This window comes from Branchiostoma lanceolatum, chromosome 14, assembly GCF_035083965.1.
Source record: "Branchiostoma lanceolatum isolate klBraLanc5 chromosome 14, klBraLanc5.hap2, whole genome shotgun sequence".
NCBI lineage: Eukaryota > Metazoa > Chordata > Leptocardii > Amphioxiformes > Branchiostomatidae > Branchiostoma > Branchiostoma lanceolatum.
Window position 1 is genome coordinate 17,628,315 of NC_089735.1, and position 25,893 is coordinate 17,654,207.

Below are 25,893 nucleotides of genomic sequence, written 5' to 3' on the forward strand. Positions count from 1 at the left end.
AAAAAATCAAGACCATAGCACGTCAAGGTCAAAAGATACAAAAATGAAGTTCTGCTGCAGTACCAAGGTCACATACCAGGGGGCCCAAAATCGACCTTGACCTTCGGCCTTACAACACCCGTCCATATACCAAATATCATTGTAATCCATCCAGAGGTTCTTGAGTTATGCTGACTACAATAGTCCGGACACACACACACACACACACACACACACACACACACACACACACACACAAACAACAACAACCAAAAACAATATCTGCATATTTCATGGAGATAACCAGAAACTGGACGTTAAGAGTTGCATTTTAATAATTTAACGGGCATACATACACAACATATACAAATTATAGCATGATGCCAAATTTTGCTTCTAGCTTTACATTACAAAGCTGACAAAAAATCTGAAAATAAAGATTCGGAATAAACGTCACGGAAATAATGGGAAGGCATAAAAATATATAATTTTGTACCTTGATTACATTTCTAAAATATACAAATGAGAACACATCACAAGAAAAGGAACATTAGTCCAGAAAATAAAGTAGAGTGTCTGACATAGAATTTCTTAATTGAAAAGAAATCTCTGGCAATCTGGATTAACATAAATTATGATTAATCTCAGCAGCAACAAGCAAAAGTAAGATCATAGTACACTATCCCCTCATAGGGGCTAGTGTACTATGGACACATATAGCATTTCTGTTATATTCTATTATAATGTATATCATTATCTACTCAATATTTCTCTCCACATAACTTTTAATAGAAACCAGGCATGTAGATTATAAAGGATCTAGTATGACCTATGTTTCCAAAGAATTCTTCCCAGTATCAAAAATACATCCCTGACATCTTTTTTTCCAGATTTTTCTAGATTAGACCATTCAGAGTTTACATGTTTATAACATTATAATGTTTATAAGATGTAAGACGACTATTAGGACCTGTCATACAGGATATGTGTCAATCTTGAATAAAATCACAGTTTAAGTTAAGAGCCAAACATTTTTACGCTGCTCACAGTAAAATCACCCCAGCGTAGACAAACTTGTGCCTGTGAAAAAAAAAGAAGAATCAGAAACTGATGTTGAGGACGTAGAGAACAATTGGAATACTATTCGATAATATGATCTGTACAAAAACAACCTGTTCTTAGATAAAATGATGATTTAAATAAGGTACATGACTTTGTGTTTCATCGCATAATTTTGTATTGTCTACAAAAAACAATCCTTGGACGATATGTGTTCTTCAATTCCTAACTACCCAATTTGTATTGAACAACTCACCTCCTATTGGTCCATCCTTCATATTACCATACCTGAAAAAATTTAAAAAAACTCAGTTTACAAATCACACATGGAAGTGAATATAGATTGATAAACACAAATCTTTTCAAGTTTGCATGAATCACCAAGGTATACCTACAGGGGAGTTTTAAACCGCCAATGTATTCGAAGAAAGTAGACGACCAGTCCGGCAATGAGAGCAATGCCAAGTGCCGCACCAACAAGTCCCCCTGTACACAAGAAAAGAATCAGAAACTGGTCAAGTGGTGCATGTCTTAAACAAAAGTATTATTAAGCAACTGATGGAGTAGCCGAGGAAGAGGCGGGTCATTAACATTATTACCATATAGCCTATCCAAACTGACCCATATAAGAGTAGACAATTCCTGTATGACGCATAGATCCCTTATACTATTAAGAATGCATTTCAGAATTTACATTTGTCCTTTTTGAACAGAAGATGATAGATTTCATTTTGAAAACCAACATTTCCACAGATAATATTTAATAACATTGCAATATTGGCATGTCAAATCTTTTTCAAATCTATCATCATCATTCCTCCCTGCTGGGTGTCCTTCTGACAATGTGATAATAGATGTTAAAATCTAAGACAACTTAATAGATTATATACAAATGTAGCATTACGATATGGCAGTTGTACATCATATGCATATGATGATGAATTCTATTATGATTTTGTCTACTTGTATGGAATCAATAATATCTTCTTGTTAGTAAACAAAAACGTCAGAATGATAAGTATTCAAAGGACACCAGTCTTACCAATAACAGCTCCCACATTGACATTTGACCTTTGCTCTGTTCCATGTTGGTCCTGATTGGTGGAATCTGCAAACATTCACAAAGAATATCACATGACTTTGTCAAACAAAATGTACTTTTTTTGTCCACATATATGTGTGCTCTAAACACTGTGTGCTCTATAGCACACCAGATTAAGAGTACATGCACATACTACTGTCAATGCATTTAAGGTTGCAGGGATTAAATTTTGCAGAAGGGGGAAAATGGAGAAGTTGTGGTGGTTTTAAGTTTGTGGTTGAAACAATGGTGTGGACAGGCAAAAGACAGAACATTAGCGTGTTCCCAATGGAAGTTCATGGTGAAGAGGTCACCGTGAAAACCAAAACCAAAATTCAAACCGCTGCGAAAATTTCAACATTTTATAGTATCCTTGACTCCAAATTTGATGATGATGAGAATTAATGTTGCTTTCCCTAATATGATAGAAGCATTTTACTGAAACTTATCATTCACATACACCACAACAGGTAGACTGATAATAAAAGCAGCATGCTTAAAAGGCATTCTCACAGGTTGGAGTAAGGGTTATCATTGGAAGCAGATGGTATAATTCTATATCCCTCATACCTTTATATGCTGAGGTGGTCATTTTTGGAACAGTAGGGACTTTATCAGTCTTCTTTGATGTATATGCAGGACCAGGAGTCTGGGAGGGTGAAGACTGTGCCATTGTTGCTGGTGAGGACGTTGTCACCAAAGGAGACGTTTTTTCAGTGGTGGATTTTGTGGTGGGCACTGCTGTGGTAGTTGTTGTTGTTGTTGGAGGAAGCGGTGTAGTAGTTGTCTTGGTTGTAGTTGGGGTTGTCACTGTGATCATTTAAGGATTATGTTATAACCAGTTTTATGTCATACCTGGGCCGCAACAATGTTCAATACGGGTGTTCCGCATCGTGTGATCATTTACAGCATCACACGGGGTCTTTTATCCCACGGGGTTCCATAGAATACTTATAATGCATTTCGAGTGCGCCGGTTGTGCCACTGTCGAAAATTCTAATACCAGATTTGGAGATTGGAATCGATGTTGTTACAATTTTTTTGTTTAAGGACACAAAACTCTCTCAACTTCTGGCGCATTTTGCATTGAAATGTGTGTTTTTTCAGGTGGGTATGACATAAATAGAATACAACACATTGTTTTCCGCATCCCCCTCGGTCCCGGCCCTCCCACGGGTTTGCATCGCCCTCTGGCCTTGGGCCGATATGACCCGCCATCGGGCCGGTACCTCGGGCGATACGGAATACACCATGTTGTATTCTATAATTATGTTTACTGCTAGTTCCATCAAAACAATCTGTTATTTGCACAGTGTTATGATTCTAGTGACAAACCAATGCAGTGCATAATCTCAACTATGACAAGATATAAACTGAGTACTGTACCTGCATGACAAGACGTGGTGGCTCCAGTCAGTGACTCCACTTCTAATGCTCACTGTCTACAGAAAATCTAGTACTATTTTGAACTTCTGCGTCCTCTACTTGATATTCTTGAGCACAGTCTAATATCTATATAATATACCACTTGTGGAGGGTGGAGCTAAAGTCAGCTCGACAGGGGCGCGGTCTTGCTTAATTAAACGATAGTGAGGTTACGTGCTATCACCAGGAGACCTCACACATTCTACGTTATAATGCGCCCATTAAACCAAGAACATAGACAGTGAAGATGAGAGAAGGCAAAGAAGAAAATGAAATGAAAAGCACTACCGTAACAGTCAGTGTCAACAGGTCTCAACATAACAGACTGAAGAAACATGGTTGGTGACTGGGTGTGGCTGCTCCAGATAAGAGAGCCTTAACTATGCAAAATTGGACCAGAATGTTTTAATGTGGCTACAATTGTAGGTGGTGACAGTACCAGGTGGCTGTCCAGTTAGGTTTGACTGTATATAGTTTTGTTTCCATAGCACAAGTGGAGGTCCCATGTTTGAGGAGAGCCACACCTTGAGCATATAAAAGAACTCACCACACGTATCGAAAATAAATCTGTGTCACTCTGCAGCTTGTACTGTTCAGTACAAACCTGGTATGTTATGCCATAAGGCGGTTTACCTGGTTTGCAGTACAAACAAACTAGTTTTATCATTAGAATGAAAATCTGTACCTTCCATGCATGTCGGCACATTCCCTTCCCATCCGTCAGAACCACACCTAATCTGTGAGCTCCCAGACAGGATGTACCCATCATTGCATGCGAAACGTGCCATGTAGTTATACCGCCACTCTGCTTGTGGGTCCACAATGAAGCCGTTAGCTGGCGGGGTGGGCTCTGGGCAGGTGGAAGCTGTAGAAGTGCAAGTGTCAAGATTCAGCAGGCTACGAATACTTTCAGAGAATGTCCACAGATATTTCTACATTGAACATACATACCTGCATTGTACATGTAAGTTCTTACATGAGAACTTTAAGAAATTGATTTTTTTCAGAATTAAGAACAAGATGATGTACAAGAAAAGCAGAAATGCCATGCAACCTATTAAATGCTCAGATGTCTTAACTTAAACAAGGTAGATAATCAAAATACTATGATACTACGGGCACATGTTAGATTTACAAAACAATTAGAATGATGTGAATTTATCTACAACTTACGTATACAAGTTCGATCGTTTCCAGACCATGTTCCGTCTGCTTGGCACACACCGTAGATGGAGCCATTGACGGCCAAACCTTGGCCAGTACAGTAGTAAAACACGGTGGCACCATAGACAAAACCCCTCATGCTATCTAGGGTGCCGTTGACTCTGTTATAATAGACTCTGTAGTCACTGTTGCGAGGGTATCCGCACGCTTTAACTTTTGAGAGAAAAAGAGAAGACACTTTTAAATTAGAAACAGCTTAAGAAGTAATTACAGCCAATCACAAATTTACGATACATTCCTTTTTCTTTACAAACAATTTGTAAATATCATGAAATGAAAGGGCAAAGTTCAAGACAATAAGTATATTATTGATAAGTCAAATTGTTCAGATATGATATACATAATATCAATATAGACCTTTCAAGTAGGTTTTCCCCATACAATATCGAGTATCCTTTAATTAGAGGACATCATCCATAGAATTAGGCTCAAGTGGCCCTTAAGAATCTGATAAAAGATAGGAAAAGTACTCTTGTTCAAAGGATTTAAATCATCTGCAAATATGTTTGATACAAGAGAATCTTACTTCTGCACGTAGGTACGTTGTTGGTCCAAGTGCCGTTGGCACGACATGTCCTGGAGTCCTCACCCAGTAATTCGTAGCCGATGTCACAGTAATATGTGGCATTGTTGTTGTAGGTTAACTCTGGTGCGGTAAAGTTTCCATTCTCGGGTACTCCTGGACTCCCACAGTCTACAGCTGCTCAGAACATACATGTGTGTATCAGGAATGTTATCATACATATGAATGAAGGTGCAGTTTTAAACATAGAACAGCCCAATGGTCAATATGTTGTAACACAGTAACCATTATTTTAGATTATATTTCATGTTGTGTGATGCACTGTGCAGTAGCTCAGCTTGTTCTGTTCTTCCAATGCCCTATCCTTGAATATTATGCAAACCAATGGTAGTCAATAAGATTTTTAAAGATTAACAGTGGACTGGCCCCCTGTTGTAGTGTTTGAACAACTGTGTGACCAAAGGGCTATGGAGACAATGGTGGGGCCCACCCAATCTATATATGCCCTGGTTTTAATCAACTTTAGATAACATTCGATACAGGCCATCCAGACAAGTGCATATGTTACGGCATTGCACGGTCTTTGAAGTTGTATTGCATGGGCTTCCATCAAATGATTTGAACACACATACAATGAATACCAGATACTGGATTTGGGAATTGATGTTGTTACAAGCTCGTGTTTAAATACACCAGCTTTTCTCAACTCCTGGTGCATGTTGCATCAAAATGTATGCTTTTTGGGAGGGTATACATAAATAAAATACATGTGTATTCCACATCACCCTTGGTCCCAGCCCTCCCGCCAGTACCTCAGGTGATACAGAATACACATAATGTATTCTATATAATATTAGCTTCACAGCTTCATGCAATGCAAACATATAGACTAACACTCCATAGTTCTACTTACGTTGACACACAGTTGGTTCGCCGTCCCAACTTCCTTCCTCGTTAGAGACATTACAAACTCGTGCTTCGGAGCCATTCGCAAGAAAGTAGCCCACATCACAGGCAGTCACGGCAAAGAAACCAGTGCCCGGGACATCCATAGGGATGATCTGGCCATGCACAGGAGCCGGGGGGATCTCCAGGCAAGGACTCGCTGTAAATATTATCATATGATTATGGGATATGAAATCAATTAAAGTTAATTTGTATTCTTCTATCCTATCTATTATGAACTACAATTTCCAACGCAAAGAATTGCAATAATATATTGTGAACAGAAAAGTTTAGTTCTCATGATGTAATTTACAAGGGCATGCCCCTTTGACATTGTGCCTTTGGGAAATGTAACGTTGGGTAACCTAAATTCGGGATTTTTCCGATAATGGTTGACTGAAATCAATCTAGCAGAACAATAAACCATCCTTTTTTTCTATTATTCTGTCAGTATCATGTACTATCTTTGCACTAATCATATATATGGTAGATTTTGTCTCCAGTCGTGCTGACACCATAATATTTCAACTTGAAACTACCGTGCGCCGCACGCACAATTACGGTGCTGTCGGACAGGGGGGCACATTAATTCGGGAGAGAAGATTCGTCTTGAATATCTTACCGCTAATCACATTTTATACAGCAGCTATTCGTTCTATCCTTGGCTTGAGGAGAGTGCTATGGATATAGACGTGTCCAAGTAAAAAAAATACACGAAAAAACGGCCGTACCGCACACATCAGGCCAGTTCAGGAACAACCCGTGTGTTGAGTCGGTAGAACTTCACTCAAAGTCGGCCCATCGTCATCATCGGGCAACGTGTAACGTTACATTATTCATGGGAAGTTAGCTGGATGCCGTAGCAATGGTAATACTACTATGTCCATGTGTTCCTTGTTGTGTTAGGAGCAAACTTTGAGGAAAATATCTTCCTCAGTCCACTATCACACGCAGCATTTAGACAAAAAAGTGTTCCTCACAAACCTTTGTCGTCTGCTTGACAACAGGATTCTGGTTAACAATATGGCGGCGGGAAAATACACGTGCCGTAGGTTGTAGCAACAGAGAGGAGTTTTGATGATTGATCACACTTAGAATCCAGTTGCAGGTTAGCAAAAGAGATTGTAATAAGTTGTCTTATAAATAATTGTGTTTAGCAGGCAGGAGATGTGACATTTGTCTTATAAACCAGCGAACAACCGTGCTGGGTGATTCTCCCACGAAGCCCCCAGACTCTGTCAATAAGGGACGGAGAGTTTTTGACGTCGCCAACTTCTAATGCATGGTTATCGAAGCTTTTCAGCCAGTGTTCTGAATACGTTAGTCTATCTGCTTTGCATTGCTGGCGTTATAACTGATTTTGCATCTAGCACATATCCCTAAATACCCCGTTTTCGAAAAATCCCGACTTTAAGTACCCCACGAATTTAGGTTACCCAACGTTACAATTTTTAGAGGAAACATTGCCACAGGGTGATTAGGGCCTTTGAGGCATACCATGTTGCCCACCTGAAGGAACGGAGAGCAGTCACAAACTTTTAAGGCTTAGACAACTTGCAATCATGCCAACAGGACTGCACGCACATGTGAGGGGTGGGGGAGGAGGAGAACCAAAAAATGTCACAGTGATCTACTAACTCAGATGACCTTTCATGCCCATCTAAAAGTCTGCTTATTGGTCTACCATAAAGGACAGTTTCTGTAAGTCTCAATGGTTTTTATGTACAAAATTTAGGACAAGTACATATCAGTGAAGTGTGACTCACAGACACATTCTGGCTGGACTCCAGTCCACTGTTGGTTGGTCCCACAGGTTCTAGCTGCTGAACCCCTGATGTGGTAGCCAACATCACACCAGAACGTCACCGTGCTGCCAACTGCACTGTTCGTGTCACTATGGTAACCAAAGGCCGGTGGTTGTGGTGCAGGACAAGGTGTGCTGTGTTCATCTACAGAAAAGAATTAAACAAGTCTTAGGGCTTAAGCCACCACTCAAAAATCATGACCATCCCACTTCCAGAAAAACTACATTTCTCAAACTTTGAAGTCACGCTGCAGTACCGTTGATTGCTGCTAGTAGGCCCATTATCACACGTGACCTTCATTTTCCCTACCCCTACCCACCTACCAAATACATGTATCACGGCGATTCATCCACAGCTTCGACCGTTATGCTCAGGAAAGGCACGACTTTCCACACCTCACTCAGGTGAAAATGAGTAGTACATAAATGTATCTAGCTTCGGTTAGGGAAGTCCCTTGGATTGGACTTAAATGGAGGTCTCATGTTTAAGGAGAGCCAAATCTTGAGTATGTAAAAAACCCACCACACTTATCAAAAAGAGTACGGGACCTTCCCGGTGTGAGTGAATCATATAAATCTGTCCGGATATGTAGCTTGTACTGTTCAGTATGAACCTGGTGTGTTATGCCATGAGGCAGTTTACCAGGTATGTAACATTAAACAAACACAATTTAATTTTATTCTATGATGACAACCTACATGAAGTACCTACATTTACATATTGGTAGCTCGTAGTCCCACTGATATTCATAAACAGTTCCAGGGACACATGTCAGTGTAGCGGTCCCCACCAAGTTATAGCCGACGTCACAGGAGAACGACACAGTGTCCCCTGGCTGGAAGCTGTCGCCTTGTCGCTGGCCATGTACGGGTGCCCCAGGGTCTCTACAGTACCCAGCTGGAAAAAAATGATCACATCATTTTGAGCATTCAGCACTCCAGTGTGCACTTGTAGTTAATGAAATATACATGTAAAACAAAATACAGTATATCAATTTGAAACAACCATTCTATATTCATCTTTTAACTTGACAAAGTTGTCTTCCAGCCCAGAATAGATATTTTCTGTATTTATAAGCTCTTTTGTCTTGTGCAAAGGCAGGGCTGTCTCCAACACCCATCCCTCCGTTCCGGGACAGAAATTTGCTTGTTGGGACGGACAAAAATTTCACCTAGTCCGTCCCAAAAATCTGAACCGAAAAAGACATGGCATGGATCAAAGTATATGTTTGCAAGCTTAAAATGACAGATTTAACAAGTTGAACAAAAATTAACAAAATGGGCTCCCAAACAATGAGTGGGACGGGAAAAGTTGGAGACAGCAATGTGCAAATTTTGATGGCAATGTATTGAGTTATGATATGATGATACTCTGAGAGAGCATCTTTAGTCCAAAGTTTAATGATGTTGTCTGAATTTAACACAGAATCAGGGTTTACATGCAGTCAGGTTACAAAATTCTAATTTAAAAGCAATTTGCTTTAAAACGATATGATCACATTTGACATGACAGACTTACTGGAATAGTAGAGGTTCAGCGTGCTACCATGGATGTACTCTCCATAGTACACTATTTCAGCTACAGTGTTGCTACCACTTGTAGCATTGACGATGAACGGGTTGTGAGGTAGACGCCAGTTAGTTTTGGTCAGTCTTAATAGCTCTGAGCCATCTGGAGAGAAGAGTGCATTATTTGTATAATGTAGCAATATATCACAACAACAATGATGTACTGAAACACCCTTCAATGTAAGTTGTGACACAGCAATTAAGAGCAGAAGAAAGACTTCTCCGACATTTGAATGTACAAACTAAGCAAGAGGAGAAGGGGCAGAGAAGAAAACTTGCATCTGTCTAATATGTATATTCACTCCCTGAAACTGTGTACCTGCATGGCATAAACCTCCAGGTCTTATAAGGCTGGCTCTGTTTTCATTGTTCATCTCCCAGTTTAGCAAATACTAAGCAACCGATCAATCTAATTGATAAGAAGTTCATTCATTTCTTGCCATAAGGTTGGTTTCCCTCACCAAAATTGATCTTAATTTGAACTTGAAACAAGAACAGCATGCACCATCATGAAAAATGAAAAGGGGATTTGGAAATGTAATGAATAGAAAAAGTCCAGACTTGGTTTTTGATTCTCTTTTCTGATAAACACCAACCTTGCATGACCTTGATATACTCGTACTGTGGCCAGGTCCAGAAGTATGTCTGGTTGAAGTACAGGTTGATGTTGTTTCCCGCGGCGGCGGTGATAGTCCAGCGGCAGCCCCAGATTCCCGTTGTTCCAGTCCAGAACCGTCTCTCCTGGTCGGGCCAGTTGGGACTCTTGATGGACCCGTAACCCTCCTGCTGGGGGATCCCGTTAGCACACTTGGCTGGAAATGGAACAGAGAAGAATTAGGAGGGAAAGAAAGTGATAGTGATCTAGAACCAGTCTAGTTCACTGAAGTGAAGACCTATTCATCCACTGGGCGTGAAAGAGAAGACAGACGCCGTGTACATGACGGTATTTACAGGTTCATTGTGGGGGGGATTTCCCTAGCTCTTTTCTACAAACACAATGAAGTGTGTGTGTGGTGTGTGTGTGTGTGTGTGTGTGTGTGTGTGTGTGTGTGAGTGTGAGTGAGTTGTGAGTGAGTGAGTGAGTGAGTGAGTGTGAGTGTGTGAGTGAGTGAATGATTGAGCGAGTGTGAGTGAGTGAGATTTAAAATTGTTCAATGATCATACTTCCTAACACTGAGTGTGTGAGTGAGTGAGTGAGTGAGTGAGGTATAGAATTGTTCAATGATCATACTTCCTAACACTGAGTGTGTGAGTGTGTGAGTGAGCGAGTGAGTGAGTGAGTGAGTGAGGTTAAATTGTTTAATGATCATATTTCCTAACACTGAGTGAGTGTGGGAGTGAGTGAGTGAGTGAGGTTTAAAATTGTTCAATGATCATACTTCCTAACACTGAGTATGTGAGTGTGTGAGTGAGTGTGTGAGTGTGTGAGTGAGTGAGTGAGTGAGTGAGGTTTAGAATTGTTCAATGATCATACTTCCTAACACTGAGTGAGTGTGGGAGTGAGTGAGTGAGTGAGTGTGTGAGTGAGTGAGTGAGTGAGTGAGTGAGTGAGTGAGTGTGTGAGTGAGTGAGTGAGTGAGGTTTAGAATTGTTCAATGATCATACTTCCTAACACTGAGTGAGTGAGTGAGTGAGTGAGTGAGGTTTAAAATTGTTCAATGATCATACTTCCTAACACTGAGTGTGTGAGTGAGTGAGTGAGTGAGGTTAAATTGTTCAATGATCATACTTCCTAACACTGAGTGTGTGAGTGTGTGAGTGAGTGTGTGAGCGTGTGAGTGAGTGAGTGAGTGAGTGAGGTTTAGAATTGTTCAATGATCATACTTCCTAACACTGAGTATGTGAGTGTGTGAGTGAGTGTGTGAGCGTGTGAGTGAGTGAGTGAGTGAGGTTTAGAAATGTTCAATGATCATACTTCCTAACACTGAGTGAGTGTGGGAGTGAGTGAGTGAGTGAGTGAGTGTGTGAGTAAGTGTGTGAGTGAGTGAGTGAGTGAGGTTAAATTGTTCAATGATCATACTTCCTAACACAGAGTGAGTGTGGGAGTGAGTGAGTGAGTGTGTGAGTGAGTGAGTGTGTGAGTGAGTGAGTGAGTGAGTGAGTGAGTGAGTGAGGTTTAGAATTGTTCAATGATCATACTTCCTAACACTGAGTGAGTGAGTGAGTGAGTGAATGAGTGAGTGAGTGAGTGAGGTTTAAAATTGTTCAATGATCATACTTCCTAACACTGAGTGTGTGAGTGAGTGAGTGAGTGAGTGAGGTTAAATTGTTCAATGATCATACTTCCTACACTGAGTGAGTGTGTGAGTGAGTGAGTGTGTGAGTGAGTGAGTGAGGTTTGAAATTGTTCAATGATCATACTTCCTAACACTGAGTGAGTGTGTGAGTGAGTGAGTGAGTGAGTGAGTGAGGTTTGAAATTGTTCAATGATCATACTTCCTAACACTGAGTATGTGAGTGTGTGAGTGAGTGAGTGAGTGCCCGAGTGAGGTTTAAAATTGTTCAATGATCATACTTCCTAACACTGAGTGAGTGTGAGTGAGTGAGTGAGTGAGCGAGTGAGTGAGTGAGTGAGTGAGGTTTGAAATTGTTCAATGATCATACTTCCTAACACTGAGTATGTGAGTGTGTGAGTGAGTGAGTGAGTGAGGTTTAGAATTGTTCAATGATCATACTTCCTAACACTGAGTGAGTGTGGGAGTGAGTGAGTGAGTGAGTGAGTGAGTGAGCGAGTGAGTGAGTGAGTGAGTGAGGTTTAGAATTGTTCAATGATCATACTTCCTAACACTGAGTGAGTGAGTGAGTGAGTGAGTGAGTGAGGTTTAGAATTGTTCAATGATCATACTTCCTAACACCTTTATTCTAAGTAACACATTTATCCCTCAATCAATCTGATTTGAATCAGTCAAGAATGAAGCCATACATTTTCGTATTACTTAAAAGTTGATGTGGACAGTACTGACACGTGTATAGTAGAGGATGGAGACATCAACATTAAACAATCACCTTCACATGAGGGTATTGTAGAGTTCCACTCAGCCAGCAGTACTCCCGCCATGACAGGCCCGTCTGTCTCCATGCAGGTTATGTACACATCTCCCACAAGTTCAAAACCGTCCTCACAACGGAATTCCAACTGTACATGTTAAAAAAAGGAGAGGCAAATAATGCAAAATCTCTAAAAAATAACAACCTCAGACATGTCCGACTGTTAACTGGTCAGGAATACACCATAATATACAATATCATAAAGAAGGTTGAAATATATACAGAATGATTTGATGAATAAACAGAGCCGCTTGAAAGCGACTGCTGCCCACCCGTGTCAGGGACCCCAGCAGCAGTATAATCAAATAATGGATACATTTACTAATAGTACTATGATAAATATTGCAGGTTACTATATTGGCATAAAATGAATGTATTTGGAAGTATGGCCTCAGGTCACACAAAATGATCTCCTTCTCAGACATTTTAAGTGAGAATTCATCTAGAGGACATTCTTGATGGAAAAAGAGGGCTAAGAGAAAAACTTGCATCTGACTATATTCACTCCCTTAAACTGTGTCAGGAAACATAATAGAACCTGTGTTGTATGTTGTTTTAAGTTATGTTAGCAGTAGAATTTCAGATTAATGCTCTGAAGACAGGTGGTAAGGTTTGTTCTTAGGTTTTGCTGACATTTTACTTCATGTTATGTTGTGCACCAATTTTTTTCTCCAGAAAGAGAGGATAGCTACCGTGTCTCCGATCTTGTACGGACCCCTCTCAGGAAGCCGCTTGGCATGTTGTGGCGTGCCGGGGTCAACGCACTCTCCAGCTAAAGAAGTGCCAGCAGGGATGACTGAAAGGCAAAAGTCAGACCTTATCTTAACATCTTGAAATGACAGTCTCTTTCTTTTTTACAAGGCTATATCTGACAAGATTATGCTACTTCTTTTTTTTATAGAAATTCGTAAACAAATTGTCTTCCTTATTTTTCCTAATTGCATATACTGCTTTCACGTTACCTGAGTACTAGTTAAGCTGTTCATGTTCTAAAACTGTTCTACGTGTAGTTGGTCTCAATTTTGTCATATCGCAACAACCTCACATCCGGAGCACAACCAATTCTGTTGTTTGACGGTTGTGCTTGCAAAAATTCCCATTCAATCATCTTCATTACAGTAAATTCAATGTATACCACCATTTGTGCACACTAAAGATAAATCTATTTTAGTTCTATACTAGATGAAGTTTAATTTTCATGTTTGTTTCACATACAGTCAAAACTGTGCAAGAAGACCACTCAGAGGTCACATTGACCGGGAGGTCCTTATGTAGAGGTGGTCTCTGTCTTGTACTGTAGGGTTGACTGTACATGTATTACCGGTAAGAAAGTAGATTTTGCTCTAATGACTCACTGGGATCATTTATAAAATCATTTGAACTGCAATGCAGCCAAACCTAAATACAAGTGACCACCTCTGCATAAGGACCACCAGTCTTGGCCGATGTGACCATTTTTTGGTGGTACCTTAGATAATTTTACCAAAAGACACAAACATTAAGAATCCTGTCTATAGTCAGACCACCCGTCCACATAGACCAGATTCTGTGGTGTTCTTGTGCAGTTTTGATGGTACTAACATCTGTAATGCAGAAGGAATCCAGCGTTGTTGGAGGTGAGGTTGGCCGGACCGTACAGGGATGACCAGTACGTGCGCAGGATGAGGGAGATGTCGTTAGAGAAGCTGGTGATGGGGTCAGGGTGGGCGGGGTAGTCTCTCGTCTGGCGGCCTGTCCAACTGTGGAGGAAAAAACAGGAGGTTTTGGGTAACGTTAAAATTCTTCACATATAAGGGAATACAGGGGTGGTGCCGATCTCTGCTTCTACAGCCCTTGGGCCACACTGCAGGAGGCTAGTCCTCTCATGGTAGTGAAGTGTGCTTGACTTTTTGTCATATCTTACTGCTGAGTGCTGTCACCACTCACATGAGAAAGCGGTATGTGTGCTACTATTTTTCAAGTCTTTTGTATGACCCAACTGGGGTTTGAACCAATTGCAAGTCCCCATCCTTCCAAATGCAAGGTGAGCACTCCCTATATTTCAGGCAATTGTACCAGTCTCACTGTCTGATGGGAGATTTTGACATTAGGCCACACCAACTTAATTTTATCAATGACATCCGCGCTCGCATTGATTTTCACCTGTTCTCAACAAACAAAAAACTCCTCCAGGGCTCCACAGAACTCCAGAACTTGCCAACTCATATTGCCCCAAAAGGCTGGTATTGTGCCGGCTTGTCGTAAACCTCGTTATGTACATGATGTACTACCACAAAATATGTCAGCATCAAAGTTCACAAGTCAAGAAAACTGGGGTATGTCATCGATGTTGGCAAGGGGAATGATACGTTTGCACAGTTGTACGAGAGATTCGCGGCGGCCAGCGAGTATGACGCCCAGACAATTTCAAAGACGTCCTAATGGTCCTCAGAGTGGCTCTATAACAAACGTTTCTTTTGCAACAATGAGAGAAATGGGAGAGCAAGAGGAGTTGAGGCATTGGTATAGAGGTCTCATAGTGAGATTTGTAAGGGCCCTGTCACACTTGTGCGTATATCATATCCGCATGAGTTGCGTAGTAACAAGTTTTTGGTTTAGGTTTAGCTTGCAGCCGAAGAAGGCATTTTTTTGTTTGTTCGATAACTAGGCTGCACAATGGTGGGTCAAAGTATAAAATAACTTCTTCCCTGCAAACTTTACATAAACAAAAATAAATGTTCATGCCCACCTCATACGCACTTGAACATACGCACAAATGTGACAGGGCCTTAAGTGTGAACCATGGAATGCTTAATATGGAGTTCAATGCCATGTATGTTGAATATTCTCATCAGTCATATATCATCCACAGTCCTTGGAGCCAAATACCTTCTAATAGTGTACTTCTTTGATCGTTCTTGTCAATATATTTAACATGGATCACATGAGCTGAGTCTGCTAGGATGAACAAGGCAATCTACATGTACCTCCTACAAATAAAAAAAGACCTGTTGCTTGCTTGATACACTGTGTTCTGTGGTTCAATTCGCAATACCAGCTTTGTAGTCCAGGACCTGTGGTTTCGCAGCATCTTTTTTGGCTGGATTTTTCTTTTTTATAAGCTCAGTCATGTTTGTTACTTCACACAGCAGCAACGCCTAGCTGCAGTGCAAGGTAGAACCAGTAATTGTTGTCCTGAGGAAGGTGACAGAAGACCTGACCAAAACATCTGAGCTTGGTAAAAACTCTTGGTTGTGTACCAAAAACTTTTAAATTGTGACTTATCAACTGTGTGAAACAATTCATAGATGGAAGACAATATTATAAGGAAATTTTAGCATTTAACTAACAGTAGTGTTTTCCATATCATTTTACCAAGTGAACACAACAGTCCCCTGTGACTTCCTACCTGTACGTTATAACATCTCCCTCTCCAACTTGCAGAAAGTCATCATCAAAGTATGAATGAAGCTGTATAGTCTCAAACTCCAGCAGCACAGTGAAGCCCGCAGGCGCCTGGATGTTCCAGCTACAGTCCGCTGGGATCTCAAAATAGTCTGGGTACTGGCCGGGACTGGTGATGACGCCAGTAGGACTCGTCAGATTGCCACCGCATTCAGCTGTTGGATGTACAAACTTTGTCATATTATCCTTATAATCCAATGATTCTGAATTGCAGAGAAAGCAGCAAAAAGCTGTCCACGCAGCCAGTGTGACAGAACTGATGATGTCGCTACTTTTCTGCATTCAATCAAAAAAAAAAAACTTGTTCATGAACTGCTTACAAGGAAAACATTTTGACTTAAACCTGAAAATAGAAAATTATTTTCAAACCTGTTCATTACTAGTAACAAGAGGGTGATTTTTCGACCCCATCCCTGATTGCCCTCCTATGCAGACCCTTGTAATCATAAGTAGTTTACTGATCATTTGCATGTTCTACAGGTAATATGGCAAAGCTTGATCCCTATGCCAAGAACCTTCTAGGATTGGCATACTGATCAGCCAAAAAAGCCATAGAAGACCTCCAGCCACCCAGAAGCTTGAAGAGGGTACTAGTATCTCACTGGATGTGCGGCACAGTGGCAACTTCGCTGCAATCAAGCAATTTCACAGAGCGCTCAATAAATTTTATTGATAATATACTTTGCCTCTTTTGTTGTCTTTTCCACCATGCTCGTACATTTCGTATGATATTCCTATTATAAAGTCACGTGCTGCAGCCCAGTGAGATACCCGCTTTACGTCTGTGAATGAGGCTACCCACCCCTGCAGAGTGCCCGTGGGTCCTGGTAGTCGCCCCATCGTGCCCTGGTGCCGTCAGACTGGGACTCACACAGCAGGGTGACGTGAGCCCGCCGATACGGCTGATAACCTTCGTCGCACGTGTAGTGAACAGTTTCTCCCGCGGGGTACGTGCCATTGAACAGGAAGTCTGGGACCAGACCGCCATTCACAGGACTCCCTGGTTCCTTACAGGTTTCTGAAGAGACAACTGAAGCAAAGAAAAAAGATTGAACAAGTCAAGTCCTTCCCACAACATTTGATGTAGAGGGCAGAGCCCATCTCTGCTTCTATAACCCTTGGGCCACACATGTACAGTTTATGCTAGCCCTACAGGGGGCTAGTCCACTGGTAGTGGTGTGTACTCTTTCCCACAATTGCTGAGCTAGGCTAAGGAGAGAAATCAGCGTGAACCAATTTCCTTAATGCCTTTCGTTTGACTTGGCAAGGATCAAACACAAAACCACTTGCATTCTACCCACTAGGCCATTGCAGTGGTAAACAGACAAAAGATAACTGTCACAATCAAACAGGTTCATGGAGTGCACAATACAGTTTTAACAAAAGCCATGCCTTAATTACCTTTGCCAAAAAGGTTATGTTTTAGGTAGCATTTGTATATGTGTAACATTATGTATGTGTGTATATAGAAGAGCATCATAACTCAAGAAGGGCTGGATGGATTGTCTTGATATTTGATATGTGGGTAGGTGTTGATAAGACCTGGAAATGATTAGATTTTGGGCCCCCTAGGAACTTTCTAAGGTATTGCAGCGGAACTTGTAGTTGTAGTGGCGTCTGTGTAGCACAGTGGCAGAGCATCCGGCTATGAACCAATAAGACCCAGGTTCAATCCCCAGTGGAGTACCCAGACATGTCCGGACATGCACCCAGACGTTGTGCCCTTGGGAAAGGCACTTAACACACATTTCCCATGTCCTAAGCCCAGCAGTAGGGTTTGGGTTGGCGTTAGGAAGGGCATCCAGCCGTAAAAACTCTTGCTACAAAAAAGGACTTGCACTTGATGAGGAGTTCTGGGGCTTTCCCATCCATGTGCAAGCACCAGATGATGGGGAACAAAAGACGTTAAATTGGATAGAGATAGAGATAGCTTTTTGGAGGAAGACTAAGTCGTGTAACTTTGGGCCCCCTAGCGGCTTTTTTTTTAACTGCAGGAGCAGGTTTTGCTGCAGACATTGAGAGAGAATAACTGATGAAGGGGTTGATGGATGGTCATTAATCTTAGTATTAAGATAGCCTGAGTGATGATTCATATAATAAGATACACACAAGGAAACACACCTGTCCCTGGTGCTGAACACCATCCACACACAGGTAAACACACCTGTCCCTGGTGCTGAACACCATCCACACACAGGTAAACACACCTGTCCCTGGTGCTGAACACCATCCATACACAGGTAAACATGCCTGTCCCTGGTGCAGAACACCATCCACACACAGGTAAACACACCTATCCCTGGGAGTATTGTCCAGTATCAGGGTGAAGTGGCAGAAGTTAGGGTGGCAGAAGTTGGCAGAAGTTGGCAGAAGTTGGTAGAAGTTACGATGATTACAGAGTAGTTTTGAGGCTTCCGTGAGTCAGATGTGATGTCATCTTAACTTCTGCCACTAGCCTGGGTAGGGTGGCAGAAGTTAGGGTGGCAGAAGTTGGCAGAAGTTAGGTGACGTCATCCAAACTTCTGCCACTAGCCAGGGTAGGGTGGCAGGTGGCAGAAGTTGGCAGAAGTTGGGTGACGTCATCCTAACTTCTGCCACTAGCCTGGGTAGGGTGGCAGAAGTTAGGGTGGCAGAAGTTGGCAGAAGTTAGGTGACGTCATCCTAACTTCTGCCACTAGCCAGGGTAGGGTGGCAGGTGGCAGAAGTTGGCAGAAGTTAGGAAACGTCACCCACTGTTCAAAACTGTAGAACAGTTATGTTGTAAACTTCGCTAACTTCATTAAAAAAGTTAGTTTCCTTTTCCATGCTTTTCCAAAAGACGGAAAGTCTTTTCATGACCAACCTTCTCTCTTTAGTGATTAACAATATTCAAGTTATATATGTAGTTAAAGATATTCAAGACATATATTTTCAAAAGATTATCTAAAATATCCCCTGGCAAAAGTTAGGATGACTTCATCCTAACTTCTGCCAACTTCTGCCACCCCTAGCCACTAGCAGAAGTTAGGATGACGTCACTCCTACGTTCAGACAACATCGCATTTCTAACTTCTGCCAACTTCTGCCAACTTCTGCCACCCCCAACAACTGGCAGAAGTTAGGATGACGTCACTCCTAAGTTCAGACAAATGGTATTTCTAACTTCTGCCAACTTCTGCCAACTTCTGCCACCCCCGGCCGCTGGCAGAGGTTAGGATGACGTCACTCCTAACTTCATACAGCATCAGATTTCTAACTTCTGCCAACTTCTGCCACCCCCCGCCGCTGGCAGAAGTTAGGATGACGTCACTCCTAACTTCGGACAACATCGGATTTCATCTGATGGCTGACGGAAAAATTCTGAAGTTATATATGACCGATTTCAACTTCTGCCAATTTCTGCCACTTCACCCTGATACTGGACATGCATGATCCCTGGTGCTGAACACCATCCACACACAGGTTAACACACCTGTCCCAGGTGCTGAACACCATCCACACATAATTAAACACACCTGTCCTTGGTGCTGAACACCATGCACACACAGGTAAACACACCTGTCCCTGGTGCTAAACACCATGCACACACAGGTTAACACATATTTACCTTATTGCTTAACACCATCCACATACAAGTAAACACATAAACCTTCTTAGTTAAGACAACTTCTGTTATTTGGGTGGAGAAGATGATCACTCGATATAACTTATAATCAATGAGAATCACTCATAATTTGTCAGTCGTAAAGGTTAAGATCATTTAGCAAAGGTATGATTTATGAGGTTGTGGAACTCTAATTTGTATCTATGGAATGGACAAATGACAAATAAAGTTAGACTTAGGTCCAGGAGTCCCTGGTGCCTAGGGTCATATTGGGCAGCAAGCTGTCTCCATTCAGTACTGTTTTGGGCCATGGCTTCTGCTCTTCTCATGGTAATCCCCAATTGATTAAGGTCCTTCTATAGCATTTCTGGCCATGTAGGCTTTGGTCTTCCCCGCTTTCTTTTTCCTTCGTCAGGTTGCCAGTACAGTGCTGTTTTAGCATTCCACTGGCATTCTGAGAACATGTCCTGTGTATACATGTATGTACTTAATTCTTCTTTCTGTGACGGCGGTGCTAATTGGTAAGGGGTTTGGGGGTAATGATTTGACAAATGTAGCTGCCAAGAATTTCAGCTTTACATATGAGATAATCAGTGGCAATACTTACATCTGTAGTAAACCCGGAAACCTCGGCCTCTTGCGTACTGGTATGTTTTAAACTGGATTTCAAATTCGTTCAGAGCGCTCCAGTGTGTGTGGTTGGCTTCCAGGCCCTCCCTGCCCAGGCTGCCTTGATAACTGCAGGCAAAGCAACAAGGTGTCGTCACAAAGTCCTTGATTATCATTGTGGCTTCCTTCATTCATACATTGTTATGGGCCCAGTATCTATGGACGATGCTCGGTTATACTATTGTTGTGAAGGGCCGAGTTGTACCAGGGACATTGTATGTTCCGACAGTCCTATACTGTTCCAACAGTTATATGTTCTGACACACATACTTTGGGACGTTTGTCAGCTCCTTAGCAAAATATGCTGCTAAATTTGTTGTTTTTTCATTCATGACATTGTCGGAAGATAGGGCTGTAAGAACATAGGGCTGTCAGAACATAGGGCTGTCAGAACATAGGGCTGTCAGAACATAGGGCTGTCCGAACATAGAGGTGTCAGAACATAGGGCTGTCAGAACATAGGTCTGTCAGAACATAGGGCTGTCAGAACATAGGGCTGTCAGAACATAGGGCTGTCAGAACATAGGGCTGTCAGAACATAGAGGTGTCGGAACACAGGGATGTCAAAACATAGGGCTGTCAGAACATAGGGCTGTCAGAACATAGGGCTGTCAGAACATAGGGCTGTCAGAACATAGGGCTGTCCGAACATAGAGGTGTCAGAACATAGAGGTGTCAGAACATAGGGCTGTCAGAACAAAGGGCTGTCAGAACATAGGGCTGTCAGAACATAGGGCTGTCAGAACATAGGGCTGTCAGAACATAGGGCTGTCAGAACATAGGGCTGTCAGAACATAGAGGTGTCGGAACACAGGGATGTCAAAACATAGGGCTGTCAGAACATAGGGCTGTCAGAACATAGGGCTGTCAGAACATAGGGCTGTCAGAACATAGAGGTGTCGGAACACAGGGATGTCAAAACATAGGGCTGTCAGAACATAGGGCTGTCAGAACATAGGGCTGTCAGAACATAGGGCTGTCAGAACATAGGGCTGTCCGAACATAGAGGTGTCAGAACATAGAGGTGTCAGAACATAGGGCTGTCAGAACAAAGGGCTGTCAGAACATAGGGCTGTCAGAACAAAGGGCTGTCAGAACAAAGGGCTGTCAGAACAAAGGGCTGTCAGAACATAGAGGTGTCAGAATATAGAGGTGTCGGAACACAGGGATGTCGAAACATAGGGCTGTCAGAACATAGGGCTGTCAGAACAAAGGGCTGTCAGAACATAGAGGTGTCGGACACAGGGCTGTCAGAACATAGGGCTGTCAGAATATAGAGGTGTCGGAACACAGGGATGTCGAAACATAGGGCTGTCAGAACACAGGGCTGTCAGAACATAGGGCGTCAGAACATAGAGGTGTCGGAACACAGGGATGTCGAAACATAGGGCTGTCAGAACATAGAGGTGTTGGAACATAGGGCTGTCAGAACATAGAGGTGTCAGAACATAGGGGTGTCAGAACATAGGGCTGTCAGAACATAGAGGTGTCAGAACAAAGGGCTTTCAGAACATAGAGGTGTCAGAACATAGGGCTGTCAGAATATAGGGCTGTCAGAGCAAAGGGCTGTCAGAACATAGGGCGTCAGAACATAGGGCTGTCAGAACATAGAGGTGTCGGAACATATAGTTGTCAGAACATAAGGCTGTCAGAACATAGGGCTGTCAGAACATAGGGCTTTCAGAACATAGAGGTGTCAGAACATAGGGCTGTCAGAACATAGAGGTGTCAGAACATAGGGCTGTCAGAACAAAGGGCTGTCGGAACATAGGGCTGTCAGAACATAGGGCTTTCAGAACATAGAGGTGTCAGAACATAGGGCTGTCAGAACATAGGGCTGTCAGAACATAGAGGTGTCAGAACATAGGGCTCTCAGAACATAGAGGTGTCAGACACAGGGCTTTCAGAACATAGAGGTGTCGGAACATATAGGTGTCAGAACATATAGGTGTCAGAACATAGGGCTGTCAGAACATAGAGGTGTTGGAACATAGGGCTGTCAGAACATAGAGATGTTGGAACATAGGGCTGTCAGAACATAGAGGTGTTGGAACATAGGGCTGTCAGAACAAAGAGGTGTTGGAACATAGGGCTGTCAGAACAAAGGGATGTAACCATTGTAGCAGTTTAACAGTTGCAGCTGAGGTGTTGTGACCCAAAACCTGAAACATCTAAAGCTGACCTTATCACAAGAAAATGTTTCCAATTCTTCATTTCATCAATAAGTAACAATGTCACATTTAAACAAAAACATCAGAGCATGCTGTTGATACTGTAAATCACTTTAATATAGCGGCAGGAATATATAGCATCACTGTCTATAATGTTTGTGATCAAATATCAGCGATGATTTAATTTTTAGCGGTTGACTAGTGAGCGTTAAATTAGCTAAAATTACATTACAGACAACAAATCAAGAATAATCAAAAGTGATAATACCATGAATATGAAATAACTTACGTTCTCCATTCACAGCCACCACCACAAATATGGTGCCAGTTTACATCATGGAATATCAGCTCATCCGTGGTGCTCGTGTCCAGGTCTAGGATTGTCACTAAGATGGGTGCAGAATATAACTTAGAAGGATACATTATACAATATCTTTGGCAGCTTTTTTTTTGTCCTATGGTTGAACACTTTCATTAAGTCATGTACCAATATAGATTAACTTCCATGTTAAGACAATTGTATGATTACTATGAAAATATACAACTCTTATTAAATCTATGAGTATGATCCATGTTTTTACAAAGGGAAAAAATTGTACAAAAACTCCTTTGTCCAAAAGTGTTAATCTGAACTCTTATAGGTGAAAATGAGACTTGTATTGAACTTAAAAAAGGGTCAGAACTGGCGAATGACCTGAGATTCTTAGAGGGTAACATTTCTTAACTTAGCATACACATTTTAAGATCATTTGTTTTTTATTTTATATTCATTCAATCTGAAGAATGCCCACCGTGGGTAATTGGTTACGAAGGACCCTGTCTCATACATTTCTGTGATGTCACTACTTCTGGATTATTCACCATCGCCGTGATCTTTACCTCTTGCATTACTATATTTTCCCTCCCTGCCCTACCCGCGGGATCTGATTATTGATTGTTACAAAGAAAGAAACATTAAACATTAAACATTCAACTGCCAACACCCAGGGCTCCTTGTTTGTCCTTTTCATAGAGGACTGAATTAGACAATTATTAATAATGCAATCTTTAAATAATTCAAAAACAGACTTTAAATATTGAAACCCCCTACTTGCTATGACATTCCTCCATGGTGCCTGTATGTTCCATGTACAGCCGATACCAGGGTAGATTGATGAGGGGTACCCAGGGCTCTCGATGAACCCTGTGGAGTTGGTCAGGGTCCCCCCACAGGCTTGGGCTGAAGAAAAATGAGGGGGAAATGTAACGTTACTGTTACAGCTATTTTAATGCAAACAAACAACATGGCTGTGCCAGCAAAAATAATATGGGCTTTGTTATTGCAACCCTGTAACAATGTATGCTATCTGAAAAATGTGACTCTGTTAGAGAACTTATCCAGTTGTAAGCTTAAATTTTGAGTATTGCCAGTATCAGGGTGAAGTTGCAGAAGTTAGGGTGGCAGAAGTTGGCAGAAGTTACGATGATTACCGAGTAGTTTTGAGGCTTCCGTGAGTCAGATGTGACGTCATCTTAACTTCTGCCACTAGCCTGGGTAGGGTGGCAGAAGTTAGGGTGGCAGAAGTTAGCAGAAGTTAGGTGACGTCATCCTAACTTCTGCCACTAGCCTGGGTAGGGTGGCAGAAGTTAGGGTGGCAGAAGTTGGCAGAAGTTAGGTGACGTCATCCCAACTTCTGCCACTAGCCTGGGTAGGGTGGCAGAAGTTAGGGTGGCAGAAGTTTGCAGAAGTTAGGTGACGTCATCCCAACTTCTGCCACTAGCCAGGGTAGGGTGGCAGGTGGCAGAAGTTAGGTGACTTCATCTTAACTTCTGCCACTAGCCAGGGTAGGGTGGCAGGTGGCAGAAGTTGGCAGAAGTTAGGAAACGTCACCCACTGTTCAAAACTATAGAACAGTTATGCTGTAAACTTTGCTAACTTCATTTCAAAAATAGTTTCCTTTTCCATGCTTTTCCAAAATACGGAAAGTCTTTTCATGACCCACCTTCTCTCTTTAGTGATTAACAATATTCAAGTTATATGTGTGGTTAAAGATATTCAAGACATAGATTTTTAAAAGATTATCTAAAATATCCCCTGGCTAAAGTTAGGATGACTTCATCCTAACTTCTGCCAACTTCTGCCACCCCTGGCCACTGGCAGAACACTACAACCAGTCCTTCTGTTAGAACGTGTTTACAGGTGTTTCAGCCCACTATGACTGATACATAACTATATGTGATATATGTGCAACCAACAACAACAATCGTCGGCATGTAAAGTCGCGCTCACCTGTTGTTTGTGGCACTCCACAGGTTACAACAACGATCAAAACAACAAGCAATAGTAGTCTATAGGTCATTATTAATCTGTTTCCTCCGGCCAACCCTGTACCTGGGGGGCTGTGGTGGCGTACTTTAATCTACACCTAGTACCTGATGGGAGTGCCCTGCCTTCCGGTCACGGGTTCGACTCTCAGATCAACGTCCGACCCTGACCCCGGTCACTGCGCTTTTTGCAGTTTTAATTAAAACCGATAGATAACGCTTCAGCGCTGCTCTTTCTTCTTCAAATGTCTCATTTCACGACGTCAAAACCAATCAAAGTCTGAAAGACCCCTGCTGTTAATGACCATTAATAGGATAGAACCAACCTGAACCAAATGGCTCAAAAGCTAACGTCACTAATCCTTACTTACTTCTTCCCACTCCGGAGTGGATCCGGCTGGTTTTTGACTAGCCGTGGCGACTAACGAAGGGAGTTTTTGCTTGATATTACATATACTTTCCCTTCTTAGTCGTGGGGCAGTACACGATTTGACTTCTACTCTAGCGACGCCGGCCTTCAAACTTGCACGCCGGGCCCGATTCTTGTTCTCCCTGAACTCCTAACACCCTTACCTGCGACGCCGGTCACTAAAACGACGCCGGAAAACCCATGTTAATCCACAACAGGGCTTGATGCGGCAGAAGTCAATGGAAAACAACATCGGGTCCGCCATTTTTGGTCTAAATTTTGAAGGAGAGGAACGTCATCGCTACGTCAGCGCTTGTACAGCCTGATTGGTCAAGCATAGTCATGTGAGTAAACGCACCAATCAGGCTGTACAAGCGCTGACGTAGCGATGACGTTCCTCTCCTTCAAAATTTAGACCAAAAATGGCGGACCCGATGTTGTTTTCCATTGACTTCTGCCGCATCAAGCCCTGTTGTGGATTAACATGGGTTTTCCGGCGTCGTTTTAGTGACCGGCGTCGCAGGTAAGGGTGTTAGGAGTTCAGGGAGAACAAGAATCGGGCCCGGCGTGCAAGTTTGAAGGCCGGCGTCGCTAGAGTAGAAGTCAAATCGTGTACTGCCCCACGACTAAGAAGGGAAAGTATATGTAATATCAAG

At 42.2% G+C, this 25,893-nt stretch overlaps 1 protein-coding gene across 1 annotated transcript; it reads right to left on the minus strand.

Annotated features, from left to right (window-relative positions):
* Nucleotides 1-290: 290 nt before the first annotated feature.
* LOC136449088 (CUB and sushi domain-containing protein 1-like) lies at nt 291-24,956 on the minus strand. Its single transcript, XM_066448898.1, has 22 exons — nt 24,794-24,956; nt 23,615-23,743; nt 22,814-22,910; nt 20,292-20,422; nt 16,904-17,131; nt 16,046-16,256; nt 14,239-14,396; nt 13,350-13,453; nt 12,616-12,745; nt 10,206-10,421; nt 9,560-9,712; nt 8,753-8,938; nt 8,003-8,185; nt 6,205-6,396; nt 5,295-5,468; nt 4,718-4,921; nt 4,230-4,409; nt 2,690-2,929; nt 2,081-2,146; nt 1,434-1,524; nt 1,295-1,326; nt 291-1,059 (listed from the first exon to the last, which is right to left on the minus strand). Exons 1-22 carry the CDS (start codon nt 24,861-24,863, stop codon nt 1,034-1,036), a joined length of 3,201 nt encoding a protein of 1,066 aa, XP_066304995.1. The 5' UTR covers nt 24,864-24,956; the 3' UTR covers nt 291-1,033.
* Nucleotides 24,957-25,893: the final 937 nt, after the last annotated feature.